Below are 22,041 nucleotides of genomic sequence, written 5' to 3'. Positions count from 1 at the left end.
CCCCTCTGTCATTTATATATTTCTAGCAGAGCCATTTCTAGCCATGCTTTTATCAACATAGGCGCACACCTTATACGTCATCGCCAAAACCGTTTCCTGTCCCTCGTGTCATCATAACATGGTCGCCTTTTGAACTGAGTATTCTGGCAATGACACCAACCCAGCAGATTTAAAACTGTGAATCGAGGAATTATTTGCCGGAACCATGCCTCGCTACGAGCTCGCGCTGATCCTGAAGGCGATGCAGCGGCCCGGGACATCGGCGGCTCTCCGGCGGACAGTGGAGACTCTGATGGAAAGGGGCGCCATTGTCAGGGACCTTGAGAACCTGGGGGAAAGACTCTTGCCCTACAAGATCAACAAACACAACCAGAACCACCTCCGAGGGTCTTACTTTTTGATCGATTTCTACTCGGCCCCTAACATCCTCACTAGTTTACTGGATCACCTGCACCGTGACGTGGACGTGGTGAGGCCCACTGTGCTGAAGAAGGACGACCAGGTTTCCAACAGTAACTGCTGTGGGTCTTAGCTGTGATTCAATGTAAGGAATGGCTGAAGTGGGTAAAGCCAAGTTTATCAGTATTACTAACTATGTGTGTGTTTATAAATTAAACCTACAGCTGTGGAGTGACATCATTGTGAGTATCTTGTGTGCACACTTGACTCTTCCATGGCTTTATGGCTACAATTAGATAATGTCCTTTTTGTCAATCTGCTTAAACTATCAGTAATGAATTATATTCAGTAAAATAACAACATTGACATATACCAAACATCACAGGTTATGATGGAGGTTAACATGATGGCTAACAAAAAAGCTACACCTTAAGTCATAATTAAATCTATCTAGTAGATAAAACACATTACATTTGTGAAGCTGTGACATTCAATCTTTTAATTTTTTGCATGAATAAATTGTTGAAGACGAAAGAGTATTCTTGAGTATTCCATCAATGGACTAGGCAATAGTTGACATTTCAGTACCTCCTTGGTTTAAAAGAGACAATGGATATCAAGGGCCTAAAACCACTTTAAAAAGTCTGGTCATTATTTTGAATTTTGGAGAAGCTCTCGACTTACTATGGGTATGGAGATACATAAACATTCTGTAACATATTGTAGTCATGTGATTGTTATCAACTCAAAAAGTGTATTTCATCTAAATAAATCTAAAAATGTTCAAGTGTTAAAATGGGATTAAGCTGTTGTTTAAATGACTTGACGTTAGTAAACAAAGGTGCAGAAAGTCATAGATAAATCATTGAACAATCATGTCTTGTCTGCTTTTCATATAACTAATAGAAAGTACTGATCGACCGTAAAACGGAACCGTTTATGCAGGCCTCTCCTTTACCTGCTGTTTATGGAGATCATGTTGTGCTGACTGTGCTGAAACGTATAGCCCTATTAAACTGTTGTTCCCTTTTCGTTCCCAGGTTTCCGGAAGATGTACAGTGTGATCCTCCCCTCTCTGATATTTTCCTTGGGTGTTGACTTACATTTGGATGTTATGTCATAATAAACCTCTTTTTGCTATCTTAAGTTTGACTTATTTGTTCTTCCATATTAAACGTGTGCAATGCATGTGGTGTAGTCTTTATCATGTTTAGCAGTTTCAGTACCTATTTTAAATTCCAGTTTGATGTGGTTTATGTATTTCGGAAGTTATCGTGTAGCCATCGAAACTTGAACTTAGCCCTCTAGGAAAACACAAATAATGAACAATTATTACACTTTTACTGATCCTCCAAACATAAGTGAGTTGTCCTCAATTGGAAAAACAACCCCCAACCCCACACCGTTTTTAAAGAGATAAAGCTCTTAAAAGGAGGTTACGTTGCTCATATATCTTTGTTTGTTACCTTGTTACCTTCGCTTGTCTGGGCCCAATCCCACATAAATCACACTATGTACTCAAACTAGGGACATTTAAAACATTTTAATTCTGTAGGGGAAAAAAAGTTTTTTAATTTAGTTTTCTTAAAAAATGTCTCTATTTAGATAATGTGATCAGTTAATAAACCACCTTTGGTACTTCTCTTATGCAAAGTAAAACCCTTTTTTAGTGTAGAAACATAGAATTGTATTTTTTTTTAATTAAAGAACCAAGAGGATTGCTCCAAACGGCACTAACCACTATATAATTATAAACAAATATCCCTTGTTTCATGTGCCTTGTATATTATGTGTGTTTTAATGTATGTCCTTTAAGGATCCCAGATTAGATCATCAATCAGACAGGCGGGCAGTCACATGTCTCTCTGAGCAGTCAGCTGACAGTGAGACATCATAAAGGCATCAACAGCCCAGCTCCTGCAGTGCGTTGCAGTCCTCTCAACTATACAGCACACACAGAGAAACGCAGACAGACGAGCCGGAAAACAGCGGAGTCATGCTGTTCTTAACTCTCCTTTTTGTGGCTTCAGGTAATAAACACGCAACAGAAACAATAATGGTGTTTGTGAGTAAATTAAACGATTCAGACAGCATTCCGTTGCCGTTAAAATCTGGTTGTGTAACCTCGAAAGTGCGTTTCAACCATAGACTGGTTTCAACCTAAAGGCGGAAGCGTTACAAACAAACAACGTTTGCTTTGATTAACAGTAACAACCATGCTAGCGGTTACTTTACAGCAAACACGTTTAAATATTGTGTTTACTGTTTACATGCATTTGCCACATTAAACCCATTTTCTAAATCTGTAATCCTCTCGTCATTACCGTTTCACTCGTGGTGAAGGCGTTATTGTTGGCCCGCTTGGCTAGCATTAGCTTATTAGCTAATGGTACTTCGCTAGCTATTTGAATGATACACTGTCATTTTAAGCTATTTACCACATATTTAGCCTGTTTAATATTCTAAAATAAGCATTGTTGTAGCTTATGTAGGAACATCACCACGAGGTTACCTTTTTACGCATTTAGCTTGCAGGTTTAAGGTTGTTTGCATGGTGTTTATGTCTGCATGGTCATTGTTTTCTCATTTAAAATATATTTATCAGTCCGTGCTGATCGTCCCTAACTTGCTTGCTTTAGCCATTTATGTACTGTAATTGGTGCTTTTTTGGACCTTAGTTTGGCTTTATAAGGAAGTTCAGTTAGGTTCCTCTTAACCAGCGACTTTCGTTTCAGCTTTTTAGTAGAAGGTCAGGCTAATTTTTTTTGGTATACTTTCTCGTTTTTTATTACGCAAGATACGTCACTGTTTCGGCACGATTTTCATGTATATTTGTGCCACTAAAAACGTCGATAGCTTATCTTGTTCAGACAAAAACGTATCGGTGAAATCAACAGCTCAGGTGTTTCTTTCATCATGCTTTGCATAACAATGACTAACGTTAGGCTATTTATTTATACATTCACATACTGATGATTGGCCTTGTAGCATTTGAAGTATTGATCAGAGATAAATGGCCTGTATATCAAAATACTAGCTGAGTTTTCTTGCACACAGTTTGCAATATTGGTATCTTAAAGACATGGTAATTGTGCTTAGTGTATTCATTGCATATCTTTAATATAACTTCTGGTTCTGTCCTAACATTTGTATTAAATAAGGGCTTAATTATATTGAACAACAAGATTAAACATTACTCATGTATAAGCTGCTACACTGAAACTGCAATAGGAAACCTATTTAAAGACTTTGTGCTTCAATGTGTCTTGTGATGTTGATTCACCCACATAGTGATGAGTTTTCTGAAATCACCTTCCCAGAAAGGGAGTCAAATACAGGCCACTCTCTACATGACAGTCTTTTTATTTTTGCTGACTGAGTACTAAAACTTGTACTCTTAGTCTAACAGATGGCTGGTTTTCTTTTGTATAAGATTACATAAATCAATTACAAGTAAACAAGACATATGTTCCCTTGCTGTGTATTGCCTTGTTAACTATTTACCGTCATGCATAACTGCCCTCTCAGTTTGTTATTTTGTCTGACTGCTCATGTGACTCCAGTGGAGGGAGTGCCCGCCTGTACTGTAACTCTATTGGTAACACTGTTGAGTAGGAGGGGACTACTGGGGGATTCCATGGGTTGTCTGTGCAGCTCGACCTCCATTTCCATATCTTGGTTTGATCACCAATTGTTACTCCTTAGGCTTGGACAGCTCTCTTTTTGTATCAGTTTATACTTTGTGTTAACACTTATACTTAGGTTTGCATTCATTTCCAATGGAGACATGTTCATCTTAACAGAATTGTAGTCATGAGACTAAATGTAGTTTTTCCGACTTATGAGAGATGTGGAGAGTGGTAGTTTTATCTGGGAATTATGCTGCATACATTAGGTTATTTTTCACATCACTTTTTTCCACTTCATTAAAATGGAGAACTGTGAACAATTACCCCCTTTTTTAGTTTTTTTTAGAGAACTAGAAGATAATATTGTCTTTGTATGCTAACCCTTGAGTTTCACTTCTGCACCTGTCGTGCTATTTAAATAAATGATTTCCCCTAGGGTATTTCTTCTTTGTCTTTTGCTTTTTGACTTGCTGGTTGATTTTGAAATCGTGCCAGATTTAGAGCTATGCTTGGCTTATGCGACTTAGCATTTTGAGCTAATATAGGCTTAAGTGTGTTATCTTCATGACATTTATAAAACAGTTAGGGTAAATAGCCACAATCCTCAGTTTATGAATTGTAGTTCTCATTGTACAGATAATTCTTGGGGCAGGGCTTTATGGCAATTGGTTTATTTGAGAAAGGTTAGCATAGGGAGTTGGCTGACTGAAAAAGTGAATTTGTTATCGAAAACTTAAATGACATATCTGCCGTTCAGAAATGATCCTCCATTTTAAAACATTTCAGTTCTATCTCTATGCCACATCTAAGTTGTTCTTGCTTAACACATTTGGTAGCTCACTTAAAACACTGGTTGATGTGTCTTAAAAAAAACAAAAACACTGCTTGTCGTCATTTGCAAAACATCTTAAAAACTCATCTGACAAGGTGTGGATTGATTGCTTGATTTATTTTTGTCCTATGCAGAGTTGTTTTTAAAATCAAACTTGTCAAGCGCGGACATAGTTGATAGAGAACTTTAAGCAAATTCTTCTTTCTGTTGATTGAGGAAGAATGTCAGCCTTGAATTTACTCATATCTTCATCACATCAGGAAGATTAATAAAAAAGGAGTGGCAGAAACATACAGTTTACTGTCAGGGAAGAATCAGAATACCTTTATTAGTCCCACAGAGGGGAAATGCACAGTTACAGCAGAAAAAGAGCCTCGGACAGCTTAAAGGTGGGGTATGTAATTTTGCTGCTGAAAATACACAGCCGGAAAAAATCTGCCACTTCCTTACAGAGCCCCTCCTCCAACACACGAACGCGCACATGACCAATGAGGGCACAAGATAAGTTTGTGCACAGATGGAAGGCTGACAGGCAGGTAGGCCATCCAGTTATTTTTAGCCGGGCCGGCTCAGATGATTGGTCGTGCTTTTTACAGTACTACGGCTTCCACAGATGAATTTTTTTTTGTCAAAGCACATTCATTGCTATCTGGATGTTAAGAGCATTCCATGGAATATAACAAAGTGCATCTCGAGCCGGTTTCACAAACTTACCTATCCCACCTTTAATGTTACGCGTGTGTGTGTATATATATATATATTTTTTTTTTTGTGTGTGCACATAGTTGGTTGGTAGCAAGACTTTCCAGCAATTGAGACTTTTTCAGATTTAAATAACTTGTTCAAATACCTATTCTAGATCAATTGAGAACAGGTCAACTGAAACCAATAGATGCAGTGCCTTCAAAAATAAATAAATACAATGGTTTATCAGACTTTATCTTTTAAGCACCAATACCACATCAAGGTTGTGTCCAGCGTCTGCCTTCTCTAAACTGTACAACGTTTGACCCTTCGTTTACTTTGCAGCTGCTGCCACCCCCCTGCTGGGCACTGAGCAGTGTGCCCGCGGCACCTCCTACTGGTGTCAGAATGTAAAGACTGCCTCTCTGTGCGGAGCTGTGGCTCACTGCCAGCAGAACGTGTGGAACAAGCCCCAGATGGTGAGACTCGTAAATATTTTCCTATGTAAACTGAGAAAGTGCCATTTATAATCTTGTACTTCATCTGCAAATACATGAACACTGTACCACTGTTGTAGAAATGCTGTAAAAAATATTGAATCAATTGTGTGGTTTCAGAGATCGGTGCCATGTAACCTGTGCAAAGAGGTGTTGATGGTGGTGGAGCAGATACTGAAGGACAATGCCACTGAGGTAAGATAAAAACGAAATTCCTGTTGGATGAAAACCCCTTTTTAGTGGGGAAATGACTTCGATATCAAACCTAAACAGTCCTTTGGAAAACTGATGTCTGTGTATTTTGCTATTGCAGGCTGAGGTTCTTGGGTACCTGGAGAAGGCCTGCCAGCTCATCCCTGATCAAGGTTTAACCGCAGAGTGCAAGGAGATGGTGGATAGCTACTACCCCGTCCTCATGGGAATCATTAAAGGAGAACTGGTGAGCGCCCTCAATCTGTTTGTACTAGTTTTGACCATGCATAGATGTCTAACAACAAAAGTAACAGTATAGACTCTCCATTTTAAGGATGCCATGTTAGATCCTATTGAAGGTTGTGGTTTGATCTAAGACTCTTTAATGAAGAGCCCATCTGCCCCTTTGTGCAGAAAATGTAAAGGGAAGTGGCTGTGAGCGAAGCGAGCTGAATCGGGGCTATTGATAGGGAAGTGAGTCCAAGTCTATACAGGAACAGAGAAGTCATTGTGTAAGACTAAAGCTCGTGACTGGGAGCATCTGATGTCATCGCTTTGTCTCAACTCTCACCTGCTACATCAACTTTGGGAATTAAAGAGACGGTTCATTACAGATTCTATAAAAAAAAGACATGGCCATGACTATGACTATAAATATAAATTGGAGTCGCTTTTCTTTTAAACTCATCTCCCTGTGTGCCATAAAGACTTTTTAGCTAGAGTCATTGGGGTTATTTTTTCTTCTACTGCTAGGGATGCGCAGTATATATCGGACACATGACAGGAAATGTATTTTATGTATCAAAATGTAGGATTATCTATGAAAATATCCATATTCTTACTCTACTGTCATTTGTGGGTTAGCGTCTAATTTAACTATACAAATGTAAAATGATGGGTAATCTGATCCATGAAAGCAGCTATTTATTTTGCTCATCCTTAAACCTTATCCTGCATTGCTACTTACAGCCTACATGTATACCAGATTATTTGAAGGAAGCACTAAGCTATAAAGTGATGGTATAAATGTGGCAGTTCGTAACTTAAAGGTTTCTGTTTTAGGAGGACCCCAGTGTTGCGTGTGGAGCCATGGGGCTGTGCCAGTCTCAGCAGCTAGCCCTCGCTAAGGTCCATGCCAAGGAACAGCTGGTGTCCAATGAGATCCCTCAGGTGGACCTGGCTCAGAAAGTGTCTCCATTCCTGCTCAATATCCCCGGGCTCCTCTATTCTCAGGAGAACCTCAAGAAGGAGGCCCCCAAACAAGAGACCCCAAAGCTGGTACACAACTAACGGCGGCATGTACATGAACACGGGAATATGTTCCTCGTGTGTTATTGATGAAATCCTGATTTTGCTCTGGATCTAACCCCCCCCTGTAGGAAAGTGATGCTGTGTGCCAGGACTGTATCAAGTTCCTGGCTGACGCTCAAGCAGAAGCCAAGAACAGCTCCACATTTGTCGACTCTCTGATCGAGAATCTTGAGAACCAGTGTGACCTGCTGGGACCCGGTGTTTCTGACATGGTGAGAGTGGAGGACATTTGGTTTTTGTCTTTGTGAAACAATAAAACAATGCTGTTTATTGACATTCTTTTTCTTTATTGCAGTGCAAGCAGTATGTGAGCCAGTATGCCGAGTCTGTTATTCAGGCGATCATGTCAATGGTGAGTTGAACCCTCCTCCTTATGTGTCGGTCTGATTTTAAAAGTCCAGAGAAACACTTCTACATTTTCAAACATAAATTGTCTTCATATTCTCGTATGGCAAGCATCATCAAACTAATCAATTTGATAATTTGTACGTTTCTTTAGGGCTAAGCCCATATTCAGTCTTGCGGCCCCACCTGAGCTGTTGCCTTACATTTATTCCCATCTTTAAATCACTTTCTTTTTTTTTGCCCTGTGTTCCTTCTTTACTCTTCCCCCTTTCCATTCCGGCTCTGTTTTCTCTGGGTTTTGCCGCTCCTCAGGAACAGGTAGGTTCTCTCTGCGTTCGGCCTGTAGCCGCTTAACCCTTAGCTCTCTTCTGCCACTGGCCACTCTAACCCTGTAGAGATGCATGAACATGATCATCTAATTAAGAGTCAGACTACTTGACTTAACCTCAATACTTTGCTTGTGTGGCTAATAACTTGACACGTAACTGTAAGGACTGCATTACAACTCGCCATTCAGTACTGTGGTATTTAAAATATGTTGAATTTCATGGTTTACTAACATTGCAGTAACTCTCTCGTCATAAAAGCCACTATCTTTGTTATGCTGTATGTAGCGGTTCATGCTGGCTGATCTTGTATGATGCCTTAGATCTGCAGAAGTAAAAACATTTTTTGTCTGAATGGGTGTTTCTTTTTGTTTTGGTTATTGATAAAAGTGAGATGTGTTTGGATTTCTATTCTGGTACCATTTTGCATGGGTAGCATGTTGTGGAATGCGGATCATGGAAACGGTTAATGCTAACGGCATTCAAAATGGCAGGTTTTGTATACCATTTTCTGTGTAAGTTAACTTTGTTTGTGTCCATAGCAACCCAAGGATCTCTGCGCCCACGCTGGCTTCTGCACCGCCATGAAGAAGTCCATTCCCATGATGAACCTGCAGGCTGCCAAGACTGTCCCTGCTGTAGAGACTGTCCCTGCTGTCAAGACTGTCCTTGCTGTCAAGACTGTCCCTCTCAGGCTTTTCCCTGCCACCAAGGTCGAGTCTAAGGTAAGTCATTGTGGGTGCCTGACAGCTGATTTTTATTATTTTTTCCTCATTCTACATGCAAACAAAACATAAAGTATCTTCTTTGTGTTTCCAGCCTGCCATGGTGCGTGTCCGTGAATCCCCAGGGTGTACCATCTGTCAGATAGTGATGAAACAGTTGGAGGCTATGCTGGAGGATCAGAAAACAGAGGTGGGCTGTCTGCTGCTAGATCCTTCCAATATGTACTGTACTTCTTCCATGATGCAGTGAGTCAGACTCAGCTCTGGGGCCATGCTAACTCTTGTGTTTCTCTCAGGAGGAGGTGATTGCTGCTGTGGAGAAGGTGTGCACGTATCTGCCCGGCTCCCTGTCGGCCCAGTGTAAGGACCTGGTGGAGACCTACGGCCAGGCCATCATCGAGCTGCTGGTGCAGCAGGCCGACCCCAAGACTGTCTGCACCGTGCTGGCCCTCTGCAATGATGCCAGCCGGGCTTTTGTCCGTAAGTTCTGAGCCTTCAAACTAACTGAATGAGAATGTTCGGTTTACTGACGAAAGGGATTTTGTACACTTTAAATGGTAGACTGGTTACATATTTCATGTTTGTATTGGTGCTGATAGTGGAGGAACAAGATTACACAGGAAGTGATTGTGAATGTTATGTAGAGATGTTAGGTTAAAAATGTGCTGAGATTTTCTGAAAAACAACATTTTTCATTTCAAACCTTTATTTATCCAGATTGTCCCTTGAGATCATAGATCTTTTTCAAGGGAGACCTGCAGCAATTAGGTTCCACATGAAACGATAGAGGGTATCATACAACATATTTACAAGCTACATTTACATACTTATCAACATTTAGAAATACCCATAGTTTCAAAGAGCATTTCACTTAGACTTGCTTTAAAAACATTCAGAGGAATAAAATTGCTCAGTTTCAATTTTAGCTGTAGACTGTTCCAAGCAAGTGGCGCTGCACACATAAAAGCTGTCTTACCTAAGACAGTCCTTGCTCTTGGCACATCTAACAATACTACATCATACGATCTCAGACAATAGCTGCTTGCAACTCTGTTATCAGTGAACAGATGTAATACGGGAGTTTACCCAACATGGCTTTATAAATAAACGTGTACGACTGAGTCGCCGTACAGTAAGTGATGGCAAACCTGCCTTGGTATACAGTGATGTGTAAGTGCGCTATTATTATTAATAATAATAATGGATTATATTTTTAATTAGAGCGCTTTTACAGGTGCTCAAAGCGCTTTACAATTACATATTACACATATTAGACATGTAAATGTCAATACTGTGGACATTACCCACAGGAGCAAATGCGTGCAAATCAGTGACAAATCTCTGTGCACTGTCGGCATCAAACTTGTTCAGGCAATGGGCAGGTGCATTCATATAGATCAAATCACCATAGTCAGGTAAAAAAAGGTCACAGTGACTAGCCTTTTCCTGGCCTCAAGCGAGAAACAGGACTTGTTTCTGAAAAAGAACCCTAGCCTAACCCTCAGCTTTTTAAGCAGGTTATTGACATGAAGTTTAAAAGTGAGACAATCATCAAGCCAGATACCAAGGTATTTATAACAGGCAACCACTTCAAGTATTATTCCTTGCGTAGTTACAATATCCAAAACATGCTCTGGTGTCTTTTTAGCTTTTGAAAAGAGCATTACCTTGGTTTTATCCACATTTAAAAGAAGCTTAAGTTCAGAGAGCTGTGTCTGAATAATGTTAAAAACAGCCTGTAATTTAACACCAGCCTCCTGAATGGAGGGACCTGCACAGTACATCACAGTATCATCCGCATAAAAATGTAAAGTAGCTTCATTCACATTTTCACCTAAACTGTTGATATATATATATATGGAGAATAAAAGTGGTCCTAAAACAGAACCTTGGGGAACACCATTAGCAATGTTCAACCACTCAGAAGTGAGCTCATCAAAGTGAACACATTGGGACCTTTCAGAGAGGTAGTTCACAAACCACCCCACTGCATGGCTGGATATGCCAATACTGAGTAGCCTCTGCTTTAAGATGCGATGATCGACGGTATCAAACGCTTTGGAAAGGTCAATAAATAGAGCTGCACAACTCTGCTTATTATCTAAAATACTCGTAATATCATTCACCACTTTCATTGTGGCAGTGATGGTGCTATGTTGCTTTCTGAAGCCTGACTGATGTTTAGACAGGATGTCAGTTGTACATAACAACACCTTTACCTGTTCACTCACTAGGCGTTCAAGAACCTTAGCCAGAACTGACAATTTAGAGATTAGCCTATAATTATTTAAAATAGTTGCCTCCCCTCCTTTCAGTAAAGGCAAGACATAAGCTGACTTCCATACTTTTGCAATTGTGTTTGTGCTGAGGGAGAGGTTAAAAAGAGAAGTAAGAGGTGGCGCAATAAAATCTGCAGCTATCTTTAAAAAGAAAGGTTCTAAGTTGTCCGGGCCAGCCGGTTTCTTAGGATCTAACTTGGATAAGGCTTCATGAACAACATTGACAGTGAAAGGAGTAAAACTGAAAGGGTTTTCCAGACCACATTGTTCAGAATTTATCTTCCTTATTGTAGATGCCAAATATGTTGAAATATGCAAGAAAAACAACGAAGTATATCATGTGGAAATAGTGTATATATACATAGTCACGATAACATGCAAACAAATTATAGTATGTTGATATTTTCAGAAGAGAACGACATAGTACAGGTTGTGGAAAAAATGCAAAAAACCTGACATAATATTTGGATAATACGAAAAGAAAGAAATATATAGTAAGGTATTTGCACAATATGGATTCAAAACGACATGGTATATAGAGCCACATTTTCTTCAAAAAAAGAAAAGGGATAGTATGAAGAAAATATGCTGTCTAAGTTAACGACATATTATATATTATGTGGACATTTTGAGAAAAATGTCATGTATGTGTGATCTCTCAACTCAAAATCATTGTTTTCTCTGCATCTTTTTTGAAGCCAACGGGGAACTTTCATGCGTTTGTAATAAAGGTGACCGCTGCTCTTGCTCTTTCCAGCTGTCCCCAACCTGGCCCACTATAAGGCTGGCGGATACTGCCAGGTCTGCAAGCTGGCCGTCGGTTACATCGATGGTATTTTGGAGAAGAACGCGACGGAGGCACAGATTGAGGAGGCAGTGAAGAAAGTGTGCAGCTTCCTGCCTGACTCTTTCCAGACCGAGGTGAGTAGCTGCAGTTTGATTTATTTACTTTGTGATACTTGCACATCTTCTCCTTGTATTAACCTCTGTGTCTGTCAACAGTGTGACCAGATGATCCAACAGTACGAACCAATGCTCATCCAGCTGCTCCTCCAAATGCTCGACCCCGATTTTGTGTGCATGGTAAACTAGACCACTTCATAACTAAATACCATGATACAACTTTATCTTCCTTGTTGAGGGTTTTTTTTTATGGGTTGTCGCAAGAAAGGAGGAGAAATTTGACTCGTGTGTCATAAATTGTTTGTCACAAGCAGTAACGGGGGATATTTGACTTTCCAAACTGAAATGCAGCATTTATCTGACTTTTGTTTGTGTAACAGAAAATGGGAGCCTGTCCTGAAGCAGTGCGCAGGCTGCTGGGAACAGAGCAGTGCAGCTGGGGTCCTGCTTTCTGGTGCAAGAACATGGAGACAGCAACTCGGTGCAATGTGAGTCTTTCAGTCATATTTAGACACCTAGACGAGGCGTTCTTGAGCTTCTAGGAGGATATATACTACCTTTTTCTAAGGCTATAACTCTGACTAATGCCTTCGCTTTCTAACTGTTCCTGTATACTTTTTCTGTACACATCTGCTTGAAAGGGTCCCGTCTAATCTTTAGTTTCTCTCTTTCAGGCTGTGAATCACTGCAAACGTCATGTGTGGGTATAAAAGAAGAAGAAGAAGCACAAACTGACCAGTAGTGTATACTCTAGTGCTGCTTCCTGATTTTTAATTTGTCTCCCCTTTTTTTTTTTTTTAATAAATGCAGTTTATGTATAAATTAACTTTGATATTTCGAATGAAGCCATGGTGTAAAGGGATTGGATTTTGTTACTACTTCACTGGGACCCGAGTCAAAGGTTCCCTGTCGGTACCTACCGATGTTTCCTGCTGGGTGTGATGTATGGAAGACCACATGTTTAATGTTGATGCAGACCCACCCACCATCTGTATTGGTTCTTCCCCCTGGAGAAACTGAGTGCACTCAGGAGAGACCCGTCAGTGTGTTGCCTAGCGATACTTTTAGCAGTATGTCTGATCCATAGACACATTTGTATTTTGTAGACGGAATGTGTGTTCTTGTTTTAAGGATCTGATATGGAGGTCATTAATCTGAATGCGTACTACCTCTCCCTCGGCTCATTGTTTGCAGTCTTCCAGCTGTTTGTAAATCACTGTTTCTAAATGCAGAGAGCATCGCTAATTCATTTGTTGTCTGCCTCAAGCCCTGAGACCACTGTCTCTCGATCGTACATTTTAACAATTAAAGTGACACCAATCCACTATTTAGTTTTATTTCCTTTTGTTGTAGAAGTACTTAAGCTCTTTTTTATCAAGCTTAACCTAACTGCTACTGGTTTTGCCAGACAACATGTTGTGCTACCTCAACACCCACTCACCTCTTGGTCATTTAAAGAACTCTCTCTTCAGTACAATGCAGATTTGTGATATGCAAATTGAAATGTAAAAAGGCTGACTGTTAAACTGTGGCAAAACCGCCATGTAGAATGCAGTCCCTGCTGTTTCTGTCCCACATTTATTATGTTTGACAGGTCTACATAACGAGGCGTGGAGACAAAGAAAATAGTCTTGCGGTTTTACTGTAAACCGCACAAGGAGTCAGCATCTTTAGTTGTTGGAACTCAAACATTCTTCAATATGCTCCAAATTTCTTATGGATTAAGAGGAGGACATCTACACACATATTCCCTCGTGAAAAAAATAGCAGAATTTTAACATTATTCGTAAATAAAAGCAATTAAATCCAGGAGTCAATCGTAAGTGATTGGGTAGAAATTACAATATTTCTACCACACATTTTTGAATTGAGGTGTCGTTATACAATACTGAATTGATTGGGAGTGACTGGGTCACATGACAGAAGCTATTGAAAAAAAAATAGACTTATACGTTAGAATCCCTAATAAAAAGGTGTACTACTTGCCCAGTGCAGTATAACATCTGTTATGGCTTGTGTCAATGGTTACATGAAGTGTAAGCTACTGAAAATAAATTTAATTTATTTTTGAAAAGATGCTAGATCCCTGATTGGTGACTTCTTAGGAATGCCATATTAGATTAGTTTACAAGTAAGAAAATGGCCCCACTGAGTCGAGACATTTTTTCAGACTGATATAAGATAAGACAGTCAAAATGTGGTGGAAAGTCTAAGAACCCTGATCTTTTCTATCCACACATTTTGTTACAGTGAGAATTAACATAACATTTAACAACCTTGGCATCACAAATGTTCACCCCTTGTACCAAATAGATGTGATGAGGTCTTACAAATTAACTGCACACATTGCTAATACAGTAAGGCTAACATCATGAGCCACATTAGAGTAAACAAAATACTGTAGAGTTGGAGGCAAAAATGATTATCGTTTTTTTCCCCCTCATGTCAGAACACTGGTGTGCTGTTAGTCTTCATCAGTCTCTGCTGTATAGTTCAACTACACACCTGTAGAGGACAACAGCCTGGTCAGATGCAGTGCACAATCAGCACAGAGAAAGCAGATCCTACTGCCAGGCCCAGAGTGAGGAAGAAGGACATGACGACTCCTGTGGCCTCGGCCAGCTCTCGAGGGACCACCTTAGGACCGTAAATCATTGGCAGAGTGCCTAAGTAGCCATTAGTGAGGCCTAGCAGGCAGTTAAAGACCACAGGGAACACGTCGTGGCCGAAAAGCACAGTGTTGAGGTGGTCCCTGGGCTGGTAGTTACAGAACATGAGGAGGGGCACCATGACGGAGCGGCACAGCACCAAGGCAGGCAGGACCCTGCTGGTCGGCCCGGGGACCTGCAGCCAGGCCGTGCACTGCCGGCCACAGAAGTCCGATATGTTGTACAGGAGGAAGCTGGTGATGGGCACAAAGTAAGTGGTGGTCCAGGGGCTGCCACTGTCTTTATTGGCAGACTGGATCCCTGAGGAGACTGCAGGGAACACCATGATGGAGACACAGAAGACGTAGAAGACGCTCAGGCCCAGCACCCATGTCTTCCTGAGGATCGGCCGCAGCGGTGGGACGGAGACGGTCCCCCCTGAACCAAGGTGCGTCGCTGCCATCATGTAGTGTCTGGAGAGGAGAGAAGAGAAGCATACATGTCACTAGTACATTTAAATGTTTTGTTGATCCTATAAATACAGAAATGTCTTGGACATATTGGCCCTTTGACTGAATGATATGCAGATTAGAAAATTGGGGGTCTTTGCTGGTTTATCTGCAACACACAATATCCATAGTATTTGTGGCAACGGCAAGTAGGGTCGGAGGAGGATGGATGGAAGTTGTTTTGTCGACATATGTTTTATCATAATGCTCTCTTGGTGACCAGTTAATATTTTCTCATTATTTTAAAAAGCAAAACTGTGTCAAATTCAGTATCAAATAAAGACATAAATAATGATTTGGGTGCTGTGACCATAATAAAACAATAGCTATGACACTTAAAACGCAAAAACAAAGTGTCTGTAATCGGTAAGAAGGTAACATGTGTATCTTTGGCACCCTCTGGTGGTGGTATGAGGAATGACAGTGGCAGATAATGCACCCTGTTAATGTATGGTAAATCTTCAGTATTCAGATTCAAGTAAATGTTACAGGACAAGGGAAGGTGTTATCATCACTTACACGTGTAATGCGAGGAACATACTCAATGGTTGCCTGGTACTGACCTAGTGTATGCAAACTTGGGCAGCAGCAGATATGTGATGATGCAGAGCAGGATGAAGACGTCGGCTGTGAGGAAGTAAGCGAGAGCGCTGTCCGTCACATCCTTCGCCACGGACAGGTCCACTATTGATGCTAGAGCACTCAGAGTGCCCCCCATGGCCTGGCCTGAGACAACAAGGACCTCAGGTTATGGACAATATCGTGCAGTCCGTTAACAAGAGGTACAATTATCTTCACATGTCCTATGTTACTATAAATTCATCTTTCTTGGCCTTATTAGAAAGTACAGAAGAGAGCTGATGGAGACAGAGGGCCAACATTAAAGAATTACCCAGGAATTTGACTTGTCTTCTATATTTGCTTTTACCTGTTCTGTACGTGCAAACAGGCTACTAATCTTGCATTATACATACAGGGGCTTGCAAAACGATTCAGAATCAGAATACCTTTATTCGAGGGGAAATTTGCATTTGTTACAGCAAGAAAAGAGCCAAGGACAGCTAAATATTACTATATATATATATATATATATATATAAAAAAATATTGAAGATAAACAATTAAAAAGAAAAATTACACAATTTACCAAATACACATCTTGTAACAGTTCTGAGATATAGCAGCCAGGTATATATTGCACCGTTATTAATGGCATATATATGTTTTGTTTACTGATATGAATGATGCAATATATGTTATATATATATCACACATATTGCACATAATTGGTATTGCAACAACACATCAACCCCCCTAAAAATATCAGATTTGCCTTGATTACAAATGACACATGTTTTTCTTCTGAGAAAACATATATTGTATGATGATACTGTCTAAATGCTATAAAGACTGACTGTACCTGATATGAGAGCCTGAGAGATCCTCATGGGGAAATGCCCGCTGATGCCGAACATGCTGCCAGAGAAGACGTTGGAGGCTGCGCTGACCACAGCCACACTAACCAGCGTGCCGATGAAGAACTCCGTCCTGCAGTCAGACACGTCCACCTTCACCATCACCGTGGTGACCACAAACACCAGCAGGATCACAAAAAGGGAGGACAGGATCCGCACGTTTGAGGACACCCTACCCACAACACACACAGAGAGACAAGTGCTTGGAGTTTTTCACAAGATCAGTAAACAAAACTACATATGAACATTTAACAAACTGTGCTCATGGACATATGTCCATGAGCACAGTTTGTGAGCTATTATTTGTGCACATGTAATAATTATAATACAATATGTTATCTGCTGCAGATACGTTTCAAAATGTGTGTGTGTGTGTGTGTGTGTGTGTGTGTGTGTGTGTGTGTGTGTGTGTGTGTGTGTGTGTGTGTGTGTGTGTGTGTGTGTGTGTGTGTGTGTGTGTGTGTGTGTGTGTGTGTGTGTGTGTGTGTGTGTGTCTGACCTGTTAACCAGGACATAGTTGAGTATCAGACTGAGCACAGAGGGCACGGTGGAGGCAATGGCCAGATAACTTTCAAAGTAGTCCTGTGGATAGTTACAGAAGAAGTCAAACACTTAAATAACCTTGAACATAAGATGAAAAAAAACACTCAAAAAGTATACACACACAATAGAAGAGGAAGTGAAAGCGGGGAGGACAAATATAAAATGAAACATGTTCCTCCTTCCTTTCTTATATATTTTAATATCTCTAAGTCAAATCTAATCAAGCATTAATCTCAGAATAGCAGAAACCGATACATTCATTCAGTTTAGAAATAAATAAATAAATTGGAAGCATATCTTCCTGGCCAACCTGACTATACTTTAATCTTAGTTGACCTTAACTAACCTTGTCTAATTGTATGATTGTGTCTCAATGGATTTCTGTCGGATATGAAAAGACATTCCTCACATCTGTCACAGTACTGTGACAGATGTGAGGAATCACAGTACACAAATGTGCATCTTCCTGTGTAAACACATGCATGGTGAACATGAGCTGTATTTAGAATCTCACGCTGAGGTCTGAGCGTTGTTCCTCACTGCCGCTGTGATGTGTGTCGTTGCTCAGTTTGTAGAGCCAGTAGTGTTTTGCTGTTATGAAGAAGTTCCAGGGCAGCAGGGAGCCGATGCCCATCAGAAAGAAGATGATGTAAACCACAAAGTAAGGGTCCTCTGGACTGTAGCGCACGGCCAGAGGCACTGAGGATTGTTTGGGCAGCAAGGAGGCTGAGGGGTTCTGCTCCTCGCTCTCCTCATCCTCAGATAACTGCTGGTGGCCCAGAGCAGCCGGGATGTAGGAGGAGTTGAGGCTGGGCTGCACAGGCTCCGAGTCCTCCATCACACGCAGACTACAGGACGCTCACAGAATAAAGGCAAGCGAGAAAAGGGAAGGCAGTAAAAGTAGACCAAAGAAAGTAAGTGTCAAACAGAGAGCTGTGAATGAGAAGAAGAAAAAAGTTTAAAAAATCACAGCAAAATGATAACAATATTGAAATATGTGGGGTTTGGCTACAGGGTTCATTAAGAGCTTTGGCGATTAGCTTATTAGTTGTTATTTAATAAATGAATCACCCACTATTTTCACATATGATTGATAAGTTTAAGGTTTAATTGTTTTTTAAAGGAAAACAGATCTCTGATTCCAGCTCAATGTGAATAAGTCCTGGCTTCTCTACCCCTCTACGACTTTAAACTGTATATCTTTGAGCAATGGACACATCAAGATATGTCAGGACATTATTTGGGCTTTTGGAAACACTGAGCAAAATGTCTTATACTTTTTCTGACATTTGAAAGACTAATCAACTCTATTGACAAGGAGTATAAGAGTTGGAGCTCTACTTACATTCACTCGTGATAGTCCAGAAGGGAAAAGGCAGGCTGTGCGTTGTGAGGCCATAGTCTGCTGTTGCTGGTTGAGATCAGTCAGATTGTCCCGATCATGTGATGCTGCAGGACATATGTACAGATTTTATTCATTTGCATGTAAGACACACAAGAGAGAAGCAGTTTAACATGTTCAGCACACACTGAGCAGGACACACAGTACATCAACAGGCGTAGAAAGGTTAACAATTTAAAAATGACTCATCAGCACGATTCAGAAGATGTGGTATGTGACATAAACACTTTGTCCTAGTCTTACTGTGCCACTGCATCAACGATTTGAATGAGGGGCGCTGGAATCATAACTATTTGGCAGCAGTGTGTGGAAGTGAACCCACTGCTCTTCAACAGCAGGAATCAGTCCCAAGTGAAATACTATCTCACATTAAGTAATCCAGCATTTAGCACTTATAGTAAAGATGGTGGAAGAAGTATTAAGATGTTTTAATACTGAAGTCCTGCAGGAAAAAAATTCTTACTTAAGTAAAAGAAATGTACGTAAAATATAAAAAGTAAAATATACTTAAAATATAAAAAGTAAAAGTAAGAAAAAGTAAGAAAAATTGCCTTTGTGTGTATATAATTATATTTATTTATGGGACATTTCTAGATCATATTTTTGCATCAAGTAGCATTATACTGTTCATAATGTACAAAGTTATGATTGACTTTTTGTCAAATGATTAAATGATTTGACTCTCTAGTAGTGACTTAATGAGTATGTTGTAAAGCTATCATATAAATGCAGTGGAATAAAAGTACATTCTTTTCTTTTTGAATGTAGTAGAGTAGAAGTATAATGTATCATAAAATGAAAATACTCAAGTAAAAGTACCTCAAAAGTACAGTAGTTGTGTAAATGTACTTAGTTACTTCCCACCTCTGCTCTTAGCTATGACCAGTTTAATTTCAAACATGTTCTGCACAGTACAACCTCACATGGCCAACAACATGCATGCAGGAACAGTCACGAGGTGGAATCAGAGAATCGTCTGGGCAAAACACACACATATAGAAAAGGGGCTTCAGCAGCACCACCTGCTTGCGCAATATGAGGTTATTACTTTAACTATTTAAGGAGGTTAAAAAAGGCTGACATGACAGGACAAATCTGACCTTGCATCCTTAAGCACTTCTAATGAGGAACCACTATTCACATGATGCTTACCCAAGAAAAAGCTATTACACGGACTTAGTCGTGGAAATCAAAGTATGTGTCACTGCAGCTGGTTTCAGACAGTGTTATGACTGTCTATAGCAAATATATTCTGCTCATTCTGCGAAAGTCTTCGTTGTTAATGTCTTCAAGCAAATAGACTTATCTTAAGTGTGTTTGTTTATTGTCGACACCGCTGTTAACAGTCAAACGTACATGAGAGGTTAGCTAAGTTTGTAACCAAGCAAGTAGTGTACGAAAATGTAGCGGTTAGCTAACCTTCTCGATTCGTGGTTCAATGTAGGGCTCTTTAAATTAAATATAAACCTACCTCATCGTTGGAGACTCCCTGAAGTTGCTTCTGTGATAGGTGATAGGCTGAAACAAAATATATTTAACAGCAACTTCATTTCTGGTCAGCTGACTGACATATTTGTTCGCCTCTGAGCAGACAGCGTAAACAACAATAAGACTTCCGACACGAAGCCTTCAAAATAAGAGTATTATTTAAACAAATTGCTATTATTACTCAATTAAATAGTACATTTTAGGAACATAATACTTATTTTAACTTTCAAACTTTTAACTTCACCTTATCCTGAAGTTTATTTTAAAGGTATTTTGAAAACAAAAAAACATTTAAAAGTTAAAAGTATCTCACGCTATTAATCTGAAAGTAGGACCACTTACCGGAAGTTGTGTTGTTACTGAATTTGTAGCTTACTACATTTCCGGTTCTAAATAAAAGCACTTATTTACAAATGAAATACATGTGCTTTATCAAAACATATTATTATAGATGTTATTTGCTTATTAATACCACATTTGTATACAGGATGTATACAGGATTAAAAAAAACATTTGCTGCTAACTTACAATGTTTGGAAATACACACCGATAACCGCACAATTAACTAGACGTTTTGCTTTTAGTCTTGTGTGATTTTGAGAAACGTACTATAATTTACTTTTTAAGATAATCATTTTATCATACAGTATTTCTTTAGCTTCTTCTGTACTGACATTTAAATACATTCTAAAGTTTGATTTGAGATGTGCAGGCCTACAGACTTGTTTACAAAAAGTTAAAGTGGCGACTAGTTATAAATAAAATGTAGAATATTGTGTTGTTGTGTTACTATCTTTTGCATTTCCTTGACCAAGTTTACACACAATACTATCATACAGTTTGAAGTGGTAGTTTTAAAGTAAACCTTACCTTTAGATATCCAAACTAAAGCATTACTCTCTACCAACAGAATACTTTAGTATTGATGGCGGGTCATTCAGCTGATCCTTTGCCACTCCAGTTTATCATTGTAACTCAATCTTGAAAATGACTCGGTTAATAATTTCGCAACGATGTCATCACTATCACTGAAGTGAGCCATCATGAACGGATTTATACTAATCATAAATGTATCGATCATAAATCTATTGATTAGATTTATGATTCAAAAACAATAAAAGTAGGATAGACATGTGGATATTATCCGGCTGAACACAACGTGCATTTATCTAACAGGTTCGTTTTCCACAGACCTTATTTCGAGCTATTTTCCAAAATCCTATGGAGAAATCCCATTGCTTTTTGTCGAGGGAATCCCATGGATCAATAATAAGAATCCGAGCGAAGCTTAATTCCGGGTTTTATGACGCGTCACCGCACCATAGACTAATCTGTTTTTTGAGGTTTTGCTCTCTTGTTACTTTTAACCATACAGGTGTGATTTCATAGTTATTTTGCATGTTATTGTCAATGGAACAAAATGAGAAACCCTTTATAATTGATTTGATATTCCTCATGATCTGAAGCATTTGTTGCTCTCATTTATTTTCCTCCCATAGTGACTGTATGGATAATCGGAGACAGCTATGTCCGGCATGGAGCCCAGAGAGCTACAGAGACCATCGGCAGCAACCTTGGCCTCGACCTGAGGGTGTGCTGGTTCGGTTGGGGTGGACTGCGCTGGAGAGGTGTCCTCCCTTTCTTTTCCTACTCCCTGCGAGGAAGAGCAGTCCCGGATGTCCTCCTCATCCACTGTGGCGGCAATGACTTGGGGGATGTGCCCAGTGTTCAGTTGCTGAACCAGATGAAGGAGGACCTGCACCAGCTTCACCATCGGCACCCTGGCATGAAGATCATGCTCTCCCAGATGAACCAGAGGCGCCGGTGGAGGGCTGGTGCAAATCCTGTCAAAATG

At 40.0% G+C, this 22,041-nt stretch overlaps 3 protein-coding genes across 4 annotated transcripts; 2 read left to right on the top strand and 1 right to left on the bottom strand.

The window, feature by feature from the left end:
* Window positions 1–71: 71 nt before the first annotated feature.
* Window positions 72–1,545, top strand: mrps6 (mitochondrial ribosomal protein S6). 2 transcript variants are annotated; one of them, XM_034101082.2, is made up of 2 exons: window positions 72–544; window positions 1,440–1,545. In XM_034101082.2, exon 1 carries the CDS (start codon window positions 206–208, stop codon window positions 530–532), a length of 327 nt encoding a protein of 108 aa, XP_033956973.1. In that variant the 5' UTR covers window positions 72–205; the 3' UTR covers window positions 533–544; window positions 1,440–1,545. The 2 variants fall into 2 exon arrangements, with proteins under 2 accessions (XP_033956973.1, XP_033956974.1); XM_034101083.2 differs by having other exon boundaries at window positions 72–560.
* Window positions 1,546–2,312: 767 nt separating this feature from the next.
* Window positions 2,313–13,449, top strand: psap (prosaposin). Its single transcript, XM_034101043.2, has 14 exons — window positions 2,313–2,429; window positions 5,890–6,023; window positions 6,162–6,236; window positions 6,355–6,480; window positions 7,296–7,511; window positions 7,613–7,756; window positions 7,840–7,896; window positions 8,758–8,940; window positions 9,035–9,130; window positions 9,237–9,420; window positions 11,977–12,140; window positions 12,222–12,302; window positions 12,503–12,610; window positions 12,797–13,449. Exons 1-14 carry the CDS (start codon window positions 2,396–2,398, stop codon window positions 12,830–12,832), a joined length of 1,638 nt encoding a protein of 545 aa, XP_033956934.1. The 5' UTR covers window positions 2,313–2,395; the 3' UTR covers window positions 12,833–13,449.
* Window positions 12,890–20,268, bottom strand: slc29a3 (solute carrier family 29 member 3). Its single transcript, XM_034101052.2, has 7 exons — window positions 20,170–20,268; window positions 18,642–18,745; window positions 17,811–18,229; window positions 17,253–17,335; window positions 16,699–16,925; window positions 15,843–16,005; window positions 12,890–15,243 (listed from the first exon to the last, which is right to left on the bottom strand). The coding sequence occupies exons 3-7, from the start codon at window positions 18,132–18,134 to the stop codon at window positions 14,649–14,651; spliced, it is 1,392 nt and encodes a 463-aa protein (XP_033956943.1). The 5' UTR covers window positions 18,135–18,229; window positions 18,642–18,745; window positions 20,170–20,268; the 3' UTR covers window positions 12,890–14,648.
* Window positions 20,269–22,041: the final 1,773 nt, after the last annotated feature.

The sequence above is a fragment of the Pseudochaenichthys georgianus genome, chromosome 15 (assembly GCF_902827115.2).
Source record: "Pseudochaenichthys georgianus chromosome 15, fPseGeo1.2, whole genome shotgun sequence".
NCBI classification, from domain to species: domain Eukaryota; kingdom Metazoa; phylum Chordata; class Actinopteri; order Perciformes; family Channichthyidae; genus Pseudochaenichthys; species Pseudochaenichthys georgianus.
The sequence above is the reverse complement of the archived record's forward strand: the minus strand, read 5'-3'. Positions and strand labels throughout refer to the sequence as shown.